General features: G+C 38.9%; 1 protein-coding gene across 1 annotated transcript in view; it reads left to right on the top strand.

Moving 5' to 3' along the window:
- The window catches only part of PKP2 (plakophilin 2), a 44,762-nt gene extending 28,946 nt beyond the window's left edge, over positions 1 to 15,816 (top strand). The window contains exons 7-13 of the mRNA XM_030479797.1: positions 6,053 to 6,170; positions 7,603 to 7,764; positions 8,574 to 8,747; positions 9,349 to 9,502; positions 10,419 to 10,608; positions 11,593 to 11,680; positions 13,239 to 15,816. Coding sequence (XP_030335657.1) covers positions 6,053 to 6,170; positions 7,603 to 7,764; positions 8,574 to 8,747; positions 9,349 to 9,502; positions 10,419 to 10,608; positions 11,593 to 11,680; positions 13,239 to 13,307 — 955 coding nt within the window. The 3' untranslated portion in view covers positions 13,308 to 15,816. The remainder of the gene's footprint in view (positions 1 to 6,052; positions 6,171 to 7,602; positions 7,765 to 8,573; positions 8,748 to 9,348; positions 9,503 to 10,418; positions 10,609 to 11,592; positions 11,681 to 13,238) is intronic.
- The last annotated feature ends 732 nt before the right edge of the window (positions 15,817 to 16,548 follow it).

Here is a 16,548-nt window from a genome sequence, read left to right as displayed (position 1 = left end):
GTATTGTTCTCAGTTTTAGCATGGTATTACTCTTTCTGAGCTTGATGGAGCAACTTGACATGACTTGATATGCAACAAATAAGGTGTAACAGTAGCCAAGTTGTTTTAAAGTAAATTCTGAACTCCTTCAGAGTTCCTTACTCTGTACAGAAAGTGAGTTGTCTAAATGCGGAAGGTTACATTACCTATTTTAAAAATATGATGTCCATATCCTAGTCCTTAATTTTAAGAGCTTGGATGCTGGAAATTATAATTAGAACAAGAAGAGCTTGAAAATATGCAGGTAAGGTTGATCTGCAGGCTTGCCAACACACTTTGTAGCAGCAAACAGTTTTTAGTGAGGCTTACCACATTTGTACAGATCAAATATCTGAGATTTTTAAGATGAATCAGTTTGTATCTCTTTATTGGAAATTAACATGCCTCCCAAATTAGGTCACGAGAAGTATTCCTTCTGTATGTATTAATAAAAAAAAAAAAGAATTAAAAAATTTCTGCACAAAGCAAAGTAGCAAACTGAAAGAGCAGCACTGTACAAAGTAATGTGTACTACACTACAAAGTAAAATATACTATGCACTGAGGGAATGATGTTACTAATGAAGATGTTTAAAGGGTATATATATATTTGCCAGAATATAAATCTGTAATTAGTCTTCCCTTTTGTAATACTAACATGTTTGTTGTGCATGTTGATAAAGTCTATAGCCTGCAGCTTCTATTACAGGGTAAAAATAGTGCTTTGAAGTGCAATACATTATTCATAGTACATTACTTAGTTATAGGAAAATGCCAAAACTTCCTTTCAAAAATTTGCGTACACCTATTGACTGAAAGGGACACCCACAGTCCAAATCTAACACTATCATCTGACATAGGCATATGCTTTGTGCCACACAGCTACCAACTAATAAATTAAAGCTCTCTTCATCCTCCTTGACAGAATTTCAGGAGGAGAACAGAATCCACATCTGGCAGATAATATTGCAGATACTGACACTGGAATGAGGGAATGCCCAGAACACTCCCTGTTCTGCTAACCAGTTATTGCCTGAAGTATTGTGGAGTCCTGAATCTCAGCTGCCTGTGTATGCAGTCACTGATAAGAAAGTCTGACATTAGAAGGATTTGTTAATCCCATTCTCTAGGTCTGTAATTTGTTTTAAAGCTATGCTTCTGAGACAGGTTTACAGAAATTGGAGGTAACAAAACTTAACATAATAAAAAGGAGCTGTGTACACCACACAATTCTGCATTAGCAGTTAGAATAAGTAATGGTATTCTTCAGTCCTGAAATATGATAAAAAGCACTGCACCCTGAACAGGCAGAATAAGCCAAATCAAAAGACTTCACTCATTGCCTGACAACAAGCTGAACAAGTGAAATTGGTGTATTAAACTATCTAAAGGAGAGTTGCAGACTTTTGCAGACAAGTCTTGTGGGATTTTAAAGGCAAAGCCACTTTTTCTTGTCTTGAAAATCCTACACATAACAGTTCTGTCTGCAGTTCTAATAAAAATAGGTAGAAATCTTGAAGGTGCTTAGCCTCCTCCTCCATATGCCTTCTCTGAGTCTGAAAGGGTAAGATGCCAACAGCATGCAGAGTATATGGGTTTGAATATTATTTATGTACATAAGTGAACTTCTGTCACAATTCTTCCTTTGATTAAAAGGAAGACTTAGTAGCAGTCTGTCTGTATTATACCTTGAAAACTGATAATGATTTTTTTCCATTTTTACCTGGAAATACCTGTTTCCAAAGTTCTACAATGCTGAACTTTCCAAAAATTATGTTTAGTGGTCACATTTCCTCCTGCAAAATATTTCATTAAAGTGTTGGAGCTAGTAAGCACAACTGCTGTGTTTCATTACAGAGTGCTCCTTTTAGTTGCTCTGTAACTGGAGGATCCTGTGGCCCTATGTAGCCTAATTCTTCAAATCTTTCTTCACCTATCTCTAGAATAGTCAGCTAACCTCTCTGTTCCTGGTTCCTCAGCTGGTAAAATAGAAGTAACACTTCCTTTTCATTATGATTTTTCATGCTTTGTCTGTCCCAGCTCCCTTTTAAGCTCTTTGTGAATTACACAATGACCCACAAGGACAGTGGGAAGCTTTGGTTGGAGGAAGTAATATTATTGCACCTCAGACCAGGAGGCTGCATAAACATAAACTTCCATTTGCTCTGGAGAGAAGTGAAGCCACAGCTCTCATGATATGTTGAAAAGCATAATGGCAGCTCAGTTTCATAATGGAAGCTTCTGAGAGAGAACATAAAACAAATGACTGATAACAAGTCTTTGAACCAAGGCCTTTTGAGTAGCATTGCCATTCCTTTAAGTTTATTTCCATCCATTCTTATCTTTTCTTGCCTCCTCTTCAGTTTATCTGCTCCCCCAGTTCCTGAAAGGAATTTTGTTATTTCCAGCAAGCAGCTTGCAGCCTGGGGCCTGTAGTTACTAAGTAGATCCCAGATACCTTTCCCTCCTTGTCACATTTTTGAACTATGTAAGGTATGAAGGGAATAGAATTTCCCAGACTACTTCAAGAAACTGTTACCACGTAATTGAGTTAAATTCAAATTACCAGTTTTAGCAGAATGAGTCCCATGGGCAAGAGCCCTTTTCGTATCAGTCATGTGGGTCATTCACTGCAGTGCCAAAACCTTTCCCAATGTAGTTGGCCAGTATGTGACTCAGTGCTGGCTTAAAAGGGAGTACCCCTTTCATTTGGTGCCATTTGCAGTCTAACTGAACATATATTAGCATTGTGTCTTTCAAAATCGCACTTGATTTTACTATGTTACATTTCTTTGTATTTACCTCACGTATCTGGATCAAATCAATATTTCCCAATAGGAAATTAGATGATCCTGCACAATCCTACACAAATGCCACAGGAACATGGGCAAACAGCTATTTTGGTTACAGATACATTTACACTGTGCATGTGTGCAAGCAAGAACAGAAGCAGCAAATATGGAATGAGATAAATGGTGCATGTAGATAGATACAGGGCATCCACATTAGCATGTGATATAGTTTGGGCACATCACCAGGATTACCATATTTAAGCATGATGGAAATCTGAGATTTTTAATAGTTAAATGACACCAAAATGTAACTTCTGAGTCATTCAAAGGAGAGCATCTCTACAAGCAGCAATCTCCCTAAGGCTGTGTTCTTCCCATGCTGCATTCTCCCAACCATTCAATACCAATATAGGGTAGAGGTATCAGAAATTGAGTAGCAAAATAATTCTTCTAGGATAAGAGTCTTGATTTTGACTCCAGCTGATCTTCTTTTCCCAGTGTACCTCTGATGGAACGCAAGCAAAACAAACTTGCACAAGCAGACTTGACGATTTCTAGGTAGCCTCTCACCATGAAATTTGCCACAAGCCACATTACTGAGCCAGCCCAACCACGGCCATTGCCCAAGCACTGAGTTTTTAAAGGCCTCCAGGAGCTCCATTACAAGAGTCCAACTCCTGAGCTCAGAGGGAGGCATTCCAATTGTCAAGAACCTCAAATCTTAGGAAGCCAAGATTTAGTAGTCTGTTTTGCAATTTTCTAAGCAAAATGTTGCCATTGTTTCAAAAAAAAAAAACAAACAAACAACCCTTTTTAAAAAAAAAAATTACATTTCTGTGATACTTCTCATAAACTTTTTTTTTTTTTCCTTTTTCCCCAATCTGATAATATTTTTATTTCCTGGAATTTCTCAAGCTTCAATTAGCAAACAAGTTTAAATTGTTGACTGCCTGAAATGCTCTTCTCTGCCTTCAAACCAGCTTTGGGCCTATTCAGAGTAAGGTGGTTACAACTATAATGGGGCAAGTGGAAGAGCAAGAGCTCTTCCCTTCCCAGTCCATGTTGTGGTGATAAGGAAGCAGACAAAGGTGGAGAAGGCAGTGGCCATATGTGTGCAGATGCAGGCACACACACTGATGCCTCTGACTGGATGAACAGCTCAGCTTCTTAATGAAACAGAGTTCAGTAATTCATTTCCTTTGCAGATCAGGACAGTGCCTCTGATTCAGGAGGCACTTGTGAGCCTGAAAGCTATGTGAGCTATAAAGCTATGTGCCCCACCATATTCATGCTAGACAGCAAGGCCAGGTGATGGCCTCTTGTTGCACAGCCACTCAGTATGATCGTAGTTGTCAGAAGTTCAGGGATTTTTAGAATAATGTACAGTGGCAAAACAAAATATTTGATCAGCTGAAGTGTCTTTGGCAATAGAAATTCCACACTTATCTTTTAATAGTATTTTTAGTCTGTGCGCCTCAGAAACTATTTTTGCTGTGCACTAGAAGGGCTGTAGCTTGTACATTTCTGTCAGCGTAACCATAAACATAAACATATGAAAGGGTGGCGTGCTTCAAATGTGACACATATAGGTAAAATTAAATTCGAACGTGATATCTATAGTAGACCATATGGAGGAAACTGAATATTGATTTTGTGATACATAATTCCATGGAAGAATAAATGAACTCATAAATAGAGATATTGTGAAAAGCATGACCTAAAGTAAAACTATAATTACAATGCATTAGTATTTAATATTTCCCAGGGGAAAATAAAAACAGAAATACATTGCCAGTATATAAACCACTACATTCACTTTACAATCACAAGCCACAGGAAAGTTTAATGTTGTAACTTACTGGCTTGGTCATTAATAAAATTTTAAACCATTATAATTTCTAGTGGATAAAGTAAGCATGCAAAATAAACACTCGCAAACTATCTAAAGGAACATGTCCCTCTCTGTTTGTGATGGATGCTAAGATTGGGTTATATTTGTTATTTCAAATAAAGAAGCTGGAATGTGATACTGCATACAGCCTTTTGGCCAGCAGAGCTGTGGGAGTCCAAAATAATGAGGCCTAGGTTTATAATTCTCACATTCCATAATTCAGAGTTTGTTCAGTTGTAAAAATAATTATACCCCAAAATTGTGAGTGTTGTTACTTCCCTGGAAATCAGTAGCTTATTTAGAGCCAAACTTGAAGCAGCAAGTGTGTGTTTAGCCTTTCAAGAGTTTTAAAATCATTTTCATAATTCATTTTCAAGTCGTACTTGGGTAACCACAAAGCACAAGAAATGTTACTTGAAAGCCAGGCAAATAGTGGCTTCCTTTGGGTCTGAAGGAAGCAGAAAGCATGCAGAGCCATTTCTGAGCCACTGTGGTAGAACAGCAGAAGGTATCTGCAGAAGGCATCTGGCATTTCCCTCTCTGACTGAGCAGCTTCTAGTGGCTTCAGCTTTTTTCTCCTTAGGCGCCAGCAGCTTCTCTGGGAAGCTGTGAATCAGCTGAGCACAGTATATTTTTAACTCTTCCTTGTCTCGCACTGCTGGTCTAGCAGTGATGGCAGCCACATCGTGATTCATCTCCTCTGCCTCTCACCCAGTGGTGAGGCCAGACTGCTGCTCTGACCTACTAGCTCAGCTGGTTGGCATCCCTTCCTGCCCACTAGCACCCCTTGAAGCATTTCCACAAGCATGTGTGAATTTAGCCCCATAACTGACTTCAGTTGTCTTGATACGTTAATGTACAAATGTTGCTAGAACTCTCAGAGCGTGTGCCAGTTGATGGGCATCTTGGATGATGAGCAGGTTTGATGTAGGTAAATGCTAAAGGACATTTGTGTGTATAGAAATTTTTACAGGTAACTTTCCTCTGATATTTTGACACAGCTACTGTCCTAAATATTAAAAATATAAGTAAAAGTGGAATAACAAAAAAAATGTCCAGTTTGGTTTACTATTTAAAAAGGATTAATTCAACTCTGAGATGAAGATTTGAGTCAGGTCTTACATTATCCATCTAAACACAAGTTTGCTTTCCTGGAGTATTTGTTTTTGTCTAGGAGAGCACTGAAGTGAAAGTTTTACCTAGCCAAGGCTCAGATTCTCTGACAGCTCTGAAGAAAGGAAGCAGTCAACCTTAACTTTAGTATCTTTAAGATTTAGCTAGAAAAGTTTGTCAGAGGAGCACAGGGAAATGTCTTTGAATCTTTTCTTACCAACATATTCTTTTCTGTACAGAAATATGAGCTCTGCTGGCCCAGAAGGAAGGAAAAAGATGAGAGAATGTGACGGCTTAATTGATTCTCTTGTGTATTATATTCAAGGAGCTATTGCAGACCACGAGCCTAACGACAAGGTATTCTTTGAGATGAAAGGTCTTTTCCTAGGGTAAAACCAATATTCAGAAACAGTTATGATGTAACTGCCAAACTTATTTCCAGGGCTGTTAGAACTGCCACCAAAGGTGAAAGTCTAGGAAGAAGCTTTTTGAAGTATTTTTATCCTGCAATCTAAAAGAATAACATACCTGAGCATTGGGAAAACATTTTCAGAAAGAGAGAGCTAAAAACTTCTTTTTTTAAAAGTTATATAAAATCACAGCTTTCGGAGATACTGAAACACGTAGAGTCAGATACTAGCTGTTTAGTTGTCTCAGGGAGCTAGCTAGCTAGAAGCTTAAAGAATTAATCTGGTTACTTTCCTGTATATTTAGTGCTATATACCCCTTAGGAAATGAAGAACCTAAATCCCTTTGGTTGGCAGTGTAATTAAGGAGCTTGCATCATTTAGAATGGGATTCATTTTCCTAAGTTATAATTATACTTGCTGCATAAGCCAGTAACTACAAGGACATGGACACCTCCAGAAGCCAGTTCCTTTCATTTTCTTCCATCATTGACTGCAGATAAACCCTGATCATTGCTTAAACAAGATGCTTGTGTTTAAGCTGGGTGAAGTTGGGTGAGAAGACCAGCCATCACTTACAAGAAGGTTAGCCTCAGCCTGTGAGGCATTTCTAGTGTTCCTGCTATAACTTGTGCTGTTTAGTGTCAATTACCGCACATTTATAGCTCTATTCTAGGATTAGTTACTTGAGCTTCTCCATCTCCCTGTATTCAGTGCCATTAGCTTCAGGGAGAATACAGCACATTACACTTGTGCCAATAGATCCCTGCTGCATTTTGTCTTAAAACCACTCATTCCTTTTACTTTCAAATAAGGAGGTACTGGTAATAAAGCTATTTGCCACTAGACTCATCACTCAGAAATTGTAGACCTGACCTTAGCCATGCCCAGAAAGGCACATATAATTTAAAAAAAGCATTCTAGCACTGAAACGTGCTTCTTCCTTAGGAAAGATGCAAAATTTTCCTTTTGCTAACACGACGGCACGGTGTGTACGTGATCATCTTTACTCTTAAGCTCTTAAACAGTCCTTGGCACACTTCTGGTCTGTGCCAAATAGCACTCGCCCAAACAATTCCCAGACACAATTCAGGAATTAGAATCTCCCAGGACCATTTCCAACAGGCATGCACCCTGCTCTGAATACAAGCCCTGTGTGCCAGTTGGCCTCAGTTCTCAGGAACATCCTAGGGCATGTTTAATTCATGAGTGTAAAATGCAGTCTTGTGGATCACTGGCACAAAGACTAGCTATTCTGTAAGCCATTAGAAGCTCTGCAGTTAGTTGCTGAAAGTCCAAAAATGAAAGCTCTTCCCATGTCTATACATGTCCCTTCATCATATGCCAAAGCTTTCAAGATTTCAATTCTTTTGTTATTTTAGGCCACAGAGAACTGTGTGTGCATTCTTCACAATCTTTCCTACCAGCTAGAGATAGAGCTCCCTGAGAGCTATGCCCAGAGCATATATATGCAAAGAAGAAATACTTCTAGCAATGATAAAACACCAGGCTGTTTTGGAACACGAAGCAGAAAAGTAAAAGAGGTAAAGCACATGTTTAGTTACATCTCATCTTGTCAATCAGCTGTAGCAACTTCTGGAGAGTACGGATGTAATCTACTTAGCAATCTGTTATTGATGTATTTCTACTAGTGTGGCACTTACTTGCTCCAAAAATGCAAATTTATAAGAACACCCGTAGCAATTCATTGTTTCATTAGGTGAGGAATATTGCCACTCAGTTTCATTCCCTCTGATGGATCTAAGTGGTGTCTGTACCATGTGCATCAGTTGTGCAAGTGCCCTACCAAAGAGTGGGTATTGTGGTGGTTTCACCAGTAAAACCAGCACAAGGTGACTTGCCACTTCCATGAGTTGCTGGCATTTGGGCTACCTCAGGACCTCTTCTTTTGATGCCATGTAGTACAGATCACAAATGTTCTGGCAATGGGGCATTGTTAGAGGGAAAGCAGGTATTAAGGGAGGGCAGAAGTAAAAGAAAAGGATTTATGACCCTTCCCCACCTACTGGTTTTGCTGGAGTGTATTCTGTCTTCTCCAGTTCCATCCACAGTACAACTCTAGATGGCCATTTCTTTTTCTCCTTGGTCCCAGCACCCAGTGGCAGTTGCTGAGAGATGAGAAGCAGCCTCCCCTGTACATATCTCCTCTTTTTGGATGGAGAGGCCAGTATAACTAAATATTGAAATTTTTCATGTTGTCAGCTGAGCTCACAACTTGACAATCCTTGCATAACCTGCTCATAGAGAGTTACAAAATGGCTAGTTTAGCTTGTGATGCATTAAGTCATGTAAGGTCAGTGTTTCTAAAGGCTTGATCTGTTTGCATGTTTAGAAGCAGCAGGACACCCCGCTACCTGAGGAAAAGAGCAATCCCAGAGGTGTTGAATCACTTTGGCATTCCACACTGATTAGGATATATCTCTCCTTAATAGCAAAGAGTACCAGAAACTATACCCAGGAAGCATCCTTGGGGGCTCTTCAGAACCTCACAGCTGGCACTGGACCAGTAAGTCAGCTTTTTTCTTTTTCTTGTTTTTTAATTCTTAATGTGAATGCATATTGTTCAGGGCTGCAGTGCAACATGCCCACTGCACTGAGCTCAGATGACCACTGACGAGTCACTGGCTCGCAGACATGATCAAAGAAATCAAAGAACATTGAAGGGAAAGTCATAACCAGCAGTGAAGCTATTTCTTGCTTGGCAAATACAGGGACTGCTTCTTCTCACCCTGTGTACAACTTCATGTGTGGAATTTGCTAATTCATTGCACAATAAGGGATGAGTAGACGTTAAAAGCACCACAAAAGTGGTTTAATGGAATATAATCAGTCCCATGGGGAGAAGAAAACTTTGACGCAATTGTAGATCACTTTTGTGGTGAGGAAACTAATGAGTTTTTGTCTGAGGAACTGGCCAGAGAGGACATGGGAGAAAGAGGGCTCGAAACTTCTTTTACATCACCTACCTTTTCTGTTGCAGCTCATATGTAGCTCTGGATTTAAACTATTTTAAACATGCTTAAATTGATGTAGAGAACCTGCTGTGGGTTTTTATGAGGCTATACATTCATGGTAATGACACACTATTGCCACATGCCTTATAACAGATGCCGTTTTCAGTGGCCCGGACTGTTGTTCAAAAGGCAAATGGCCTTCCAAGTATTCGAACTATGCTGCAAGTAAGCCACCCGACAGTAAAGAAGACAGCAGTCTCACTGCTCAGGAACTTGTCCCGCAACACCTCTCTGCAAAGTGATATAGGTGAGCAAAGACTCATTGTCTCTTGGGCTTTCTTCCTCTGCTCTCTTTGCCTTGAGGTTTCCTTCTTCTAAAAAAAAAGAAATGTGCAAAAAACCTGATATGTGAGTTTAGTAGGTTTTTAGGACGGGTACTTGAAGCCATTATGCAGGGCTGAAAATAAAAGAGTTTTGACTAAGAAAAACTCTAACCTCAAGTTTTCGCTAAATTCTGTATTCCTCATCAGATACTTCCATTGATGTTACTTTCAAAAATACGCACTGGAAGTAAAATCTATACAGATTTGGAGAGGGGGGTTTTCTTCTGCTTAAAATGGGGTAAAGGAGGGTGAATCCTGAGTTCTGTATTGCCACAGCTATGTAGTCCTTTGCAAGAAATCATAGAATATCTGTAATTCTTCAAGCAAAGATTGTATTTTCTTCTTTTAGACACAAAGCTTTGGAATCTTGTTCATGCAGTTTTTCTGCATAAGTTTTTTGATAATGGAAGCTAGAAGGTGGTATAGGGAAGATGGTTCAGGCTTTTTAGAGGACCTTATTTCTAAAATCTTATGATTATTTGCACATCAGAAGCCATTTCTATTCTGAGTACTCACATGTCAATTTAACGTATATTTGAGTTTTTTGCTGCTTATAGGATAAAATTAAGTTACATTATTTGTTTTCCGTTGTTTCCACCAAAGCGGAGAAGGTGTGGAAATTACAGGCATACAGCTGGTTCATGGGAGAGATTAACCTTCAGAATTCTGAAGAACAGTCTCCTGGGCACTGTTTAATCCTTAGAGAACATTCCCTGTTAATGCAAATACTGTAACATGTTGTTGGGTTGATTTCAAAGGGATAATCCATATGGTGCTAAGAATTAGAAGTGGTGAATCCCCCAGTAAGAGTATGAATTTTGTCTCTCTTCTAATTTATAGCTAAAGAAGTTTTGCCTGATTTGGTCTCGATACTTCCTGAGACAGTCCTGGGGTCTGATACTGCCTGTGAAACCACAGCATCCATCTGCTACACCTTGTACAATCTGACACAGAGCAGTTCACACAATGCACGGCTTCTCCTGAGTGCTGGTGGCCTACCAAAGATTATTACCATCAGCATGAATGACAGGTAAGATGGTTGAGCAGCCTTCCCCTGTCCCTTCTACTTTCCCTGGGGAAAAAAGAAACTGCACCCTCTGCCACTTGGGGGATAAAAACACTGCATCTCAAGGTACAGGACAGCTTAAGCAAGTGACTGTGATGTAAGTAGAATTACACATATTTGGACATATAGGAAAAACCTCTTATAGCAACCGTTCCATCCACAGCTAAATTTGCCATGTTCCAGCATTTTAAATAACTCCTCAGAAGATAACCGCACAACATTATCTATATTGTGATATATACAGTGACTGATCAGTAGATCTTATCTGTCCCCAGAAAGTTTCTATCTTTCCTGTTCCTTGTAACACAGTCCTGATAATCTTTATCAGTAAAGTGCAGGAATACATTTTATAGAACCTACAGAACTGTACTTTAAAAATGTTTATAAAGTGGCATTTTAGAGAATAGATTTGAAATTCCTTTAATTATTCTTTAATATGTAAACACATGCAACCAATATTTACTCAAAATTATTAATTAATGCTTTATGAATATGAATAAGTATTCTGTTTGCCTTCCTCCCTTTTTGCAAAATGATAGAGGAAATCCATCTCAGTAAAGGAAGCCCTCATGAAGTCCTGAATAGTTTAAATCCCATATAACTAACCAGAGATTTTACCTGCTGGAAAGATCCTTTCAAATGATTGTTGTGCTGAGGTGTATTTTCCTCAACTGAAAATTTCTAGTACAATAGCTGCTCTAAGATGAAGGCTATAAAGTATTTAATTTCTCCTAAATTTTGAATAATTAGTCAAGTAGGGAGACGCGTCTTTTTTTTTCAGTAGTTAGGACAGCATGAAACATGCTAGAATACCTAAAGAGCAGTAAAACAGCACTTAGGAGGAAAGAGGCAGAACAAATGCTATGAGGTTACATTTGCTGAAGTCTGCACGTGCATTGTGACATGGGAATTTAAACATGTTTTATTATTCTTTTTGCAAAATTTCAGCAACATGTTCAGCAAGGCTAGTAGGGCTGCTTCAGTCCTCCTCTACTCCTTGTGGTCACATACTGATCTCCACAGCGCTTACAAAAAGGTAAGATCTGGGTTAGAACAAAGATACATAATCTGTTCTTTCAGACCTAGAACCCTCTCATTTGTCCTCTGGGGCCCTTAGCACTTCTGCGCTGCTAAGAAACAGCCTATGATAGGATTTCCAGTGGTCTCTGAATTTCATGTTCCTATTACTTGTACATAATGCTGCACCAGTAATGCATGCACTTGATTTTTGCTCATCTGTGTTCATATTCTTTCCTTCTGTAGTTTTACATGCACTGGCAAAGTTTCTGAAAAATGTTGCTGCTGCCTGCCAGAAGCGTCAGATGGTGAGAAGTGATGCGTAGTAGGTGTCCATCCGCCACTGACTGAACCAACCTGACACACAGGGCTAAGGTGCCAGCAAAAGCAAAGAAAGGGCGAGGCAGCTTCCTGCTGTAGAACCAGAGCAGTTTTGTTCTTGTTGTTTGTATGGCCTGGGAGCCCAGGTGTTAGTTATATTCAGATAAAAAGCTATGGCCTGGCAAAGATGTTGGCAAATGGTCACTGCCACAGTCAAAATCAAACAAAAAATGACCAGATGAATCAGCCAACAAGCCAGTTTGTTTCTTTCCTTTTGAAGCTCTACGACTGCTTTTTCAAGACACGGCTGGGTCAATTTCAACCTACCTACCTTCAACCTGCATTTCAAACTGTTGCGTTCCTTGTTTTCTTGCTGTTCAGTATTTCTGCCACCTAAAATTCCCTATTACCTAAAACTATTCAATTTTTAAAAGCTCTAGCTTTTAGCATTTATTAGTCAGCTTATTTCTTCTTGTAGATTTTCTGTTGAAATTTGCTCAGAAAAAGTTACTTTGTGTAGTATCCTTTAAGAATCTTGCATCACACTCAGCAGTATACTGCCTCACAAGCCAGAAATCTGTGTTCAAGAATAAGGGTGCTCTACCTATATAATCTCTAACTGGATTTTGTTGTCTCTGCTTGTTTGCAAGTATATTCCTGAATTTACTGTACAGCAGTATCCCTGATGACACAAATTTTTTGAAGTCACTGGTACTTTGGGTATGCCTATAAGACACATTTGTCAGATCTGAGTTTCAAAAAATACTACTTACTTGCTGTTCCTGTGCAAATCCCTTAGAGATACCAGATACGGCACTGAAAACTGCAGGCCACCAAATGCCTAGATGTTTTTAAAAAGTCAGTCTAATAAGCAACAGAAATCACTTCATCAAACGAGACTGATAAAATCCTGAGTCATTTTGGCATTGCTCTGTAGTCTTTGTTCAGATAGGGTTAATGTCAGCTGACATTAGTCGCCTAGGAGTTAGGAGTCTGTAGAACTGAGATAGAAGAATAGGCTCCTGGTACAGTCAGTGGAGAGAGTTAAGCAACTCCAGTGATTCATCATCTTGCCTATCTTAGACTGAATGGAGTCACTCCTGAGAGTTTCCTGTTCTGTCTCTACTGACTGTAGAGGACTCTGCCTAGACCCCCCACCATGGCTCCATATCTGGCTTTCAGGAAGCTGAACCCACCCTTCCCTTGCAGAATTGGCACTGAAGATAATTAATTATTCTGTTTCTTTCATTCCAAAGGCTGACTTTAAGAAGGCGGATTTCATCAATACCCGGACCACAAAAGCCTACAACTCACTAAAAGATTGAATCAGAGCATAACACCACTGAAGACCAATGAGATCATACGTCAGTTAACATGACTATCTTCACGCAGTTGGTGTTGCCACCTTGAACCAGGAAGTATCTCAGAAAAAAAAAGAGGCCGATTTTATATAAGACTGGAGTGACCAGAGGGTAGCTGTTTTGTGTTTTTAATCCTAATAACTTTGTTATCACTGTATATATCAACATAAGAATAACCAAAGATGGATTCTTTAGAATGTCTGAGGTGAAGTTTCATCAAGGTTTATCACTATTCAGTCAGAGCTTCAGATGTCTGTCTTTAGTCTAACAGGCATTTATACAGAGAGGTTTGAAATGCTGATTAGCAGCAAATTCTTTTCAGACTGTTTTATACAGATAGTTTTCTACAGTAGATAAGCATCAAGTGTACTGCTCAGGACATAATAGTTTTTCACTCTTTAGTTTCTTCCCACATGCTGAATAAGAATCTCCAGGCTCTGTGAGTATACACAATGAGCTGTTTCGCTACCTGCATTATAAAAGCACCTATGAAGTTAAAATGATTATTTTTGTATTGCCTGTATTCATGTGCTCACTGGTTCTTAAGTCTCTTTCATTTGAGATTTCATTAGAAATAGCAACAAAACTGATTTTAAATAGGTCTTATCGCTTGTTCCTCTCATTCTCCTTAACATGGCTGTCGGATTTAATAACTGTGTCCAGAAAGCATTTTTAACTAGAACCACTATGTTTCAAACACTATGTTTCAGGCACTTTGGGCTGAGCTTAGACCTGTTGTTCTTTGCTAGTTAGTGGAAGTGTTATTTGCTGGTGATTAAGTGATTATTTTAAGAAAATTGCATTTTCAGAACAATTCTCTTGATAATCTATATAGAGCAAAGGGAGTAAAGTTTTGCCTTTATTTTTGAAGTAATAGGCACACACATATAAGAGGTTAGGCTTCATGCTGCTTAAGGAATTCATCTGATCCTTCACATTCTCTCACTTGAAATCATCATCCTCCCTACAGCAAGTATGTGCAGTGTGATAGTTGAAGGACTATGTTTGCACATGTGGGAATAGGTAACAGGAGGAGAGAAATACCTAAGCACCTAAAGGCTATTCCCATGGTATGATCCTCAGAGAGGGAAAAGAAGCACTAAAATACCCCATCTGATACCTTTCATAAGCAAGTTGTATCTTAACAAACGAGTAGTTAAATTGTCTGTTATACCAATAGGAAATTTATACATAAATATATAAACCTCTGTGGATTGGATTATCATCTTACATGATCTGGCATTACTCTTCTGAAAGCAAGGAAATAAGCTACATTCATGGCAACAACACTTTAGCATATGTATTTACAAGCCTTCTTGCACGAACAGAGCCTGTCCTCTACCCCCATGCCAAACTGCTGGCAGAGGAGCTATTACAGCTGTTCTTATCCAGAAAGAGATGCATAATCCTTAAAGTAGGGACCTCGCAGGGGAGGTCATCGGGCCTCTTCAACACTCCTGGCCAAAGGTCTAGCTCAGAAACTTACCAACAGCAAATTGTGGCATCGTGCTGTCCATATTTTGAATATCAGGGAGCTAAATTCTGCTGGTAGGTGCACATAGTTCTCACAGGGTTCCTAGGACGTCTCACACGTGCCTACAGAACAGAACATGTCCTGGGGAGGTAAGCAAACAACCCTGTTTTCCCATCACAGATCATTTTCATAAGTCTGTTAGTCCTCCACATTTGTTTTGAATAACTCAAATCAAATGCATTCCAGTAAGAGGTTTTAAAAATACTATATTTTTTAGGAGTTCATTTTCAAAATACTCCAGGTCCAAAAACAACACAGAGGAAGGGAACTTACAGCACCACATGTTGGGGAAATTGTTTTTATAATTTTTTAAAATATGATAGAAAACAGACAATTAAAAGCTAATTTTTTTAGCTTCTAATTTGTTAACCCAAGTAACACTGCATATGCCATGAATGAATAATCACCAGAAAACCTGGACAAGTCTACTTTTACTGCCCAAAAGTTAGCAGTAGGAAAAATTAATATACGAAAAGTAACCCTGAATACAGAGTAGCATGGGAATGAAGAACTGCAGTCTAAAGAGCAGGACTTTTAGAAATGCTCAAGCATTGGTTTCATTCTGTGAAATAAAACACCAATGCTGGGCATTTTTAAATGCCCTACTTAGTATGTCTGTCTCCCTATAAGATACTCCTAAGAAGGAGATGCAAACTTTTTGAGTTGTCTCTATTGATTCCATGATATTAAAGGTCTTTTCCAACCTAATGATTCTATGATAGTGTTCCTTTAAAATCAAAGCAGTGTTCAAAAGTCACAAAGAAGTATACCAGACCTGGCAACAACTGAAAGCCATAAACAGAGATGAGGAACAGTGACACACCTTATTATGACTGATCTCCTACTTGTATGTAATCAAAAACATTTTGCGGGACTCCAAAGAAAGCAAAGAATGTTAGTCAGAGAAATAATAAAGTGTTTTCTCTAATGCAAAACGTCTGTCTTTGGTCTTTGTTGTTATTCGTGAACCTGCTTGCTGGGATGCAGCAAATGTATTTTCAAGCCTTAGCCCTTCCTTTAAAAGGGCAGATTCCTTTTTAAATTAAATCTAGATAGAGAGACTTATACTTTTCTAAAACAGGAGGGTGTTACTGAAGGCAAACTGTGTAATGCTCTTGTGGCATCAGACTGCTCCTGCAAATAACTTGTTTTTACTTACAAGATCTGTTAAAGCTTTCTTTGTCTAGTATTCCTGACCTATCAAAGCACCTGGCATCTTTAGTCTTCACCTCTCTTAAACTAGTGTTTGCTAGTAAACTTTACCATGGGCCATATCACCACTGGGGATCTCAAACATACTTACTTAAAATCATTCTCACCATAGTCTTGTACCTGGGAAATATAACCTTCCCACTCGCTCTTTTACAGAGAGATTTGACTTTAAACATAGTGAGTAGAGTCCAGAAAGTTTTTGGCTGAACGAGGAACTGACCCCAGGTCTTCTTATCTTGAGATAATGTTCTAGCCACAGCCCAGTAAAATTACCTTTCACTGAATTGTTTTAGTAGAAACTATTAATTAGTATGGTTAATGTTGTAGTAGATAACAGAAAATGTAGACATTAATTCATTGCCAGAGAATTAGTCATTCCTTTCCTCATTTCATTTTTCTGCCTTTCTTCTGCTGTCATTGCTCCTAAATATTAGTGCTTTTTCTTCTCTCTTCCTTACT

Source organism: Strigops habroptila, chromosome 3 (assembly GCF_004027225.2).
Source record: "Strigops habroptila isolate Jane chromosome 3, bStrHab1.2.pri, whole genome shotgun sequence".
Classification (NCBI taxonomy): Eukaryota; Metazoa; Chordata; class Aves; order Psittaciformes; family Psittacidae; genus Strigops; species Strigops habroptila.
The sequence above is the reverse complement of the archived record's forward strand: the minus strand, read 5'-3'. Positions and strand labels throughout refer to the sequence as shown.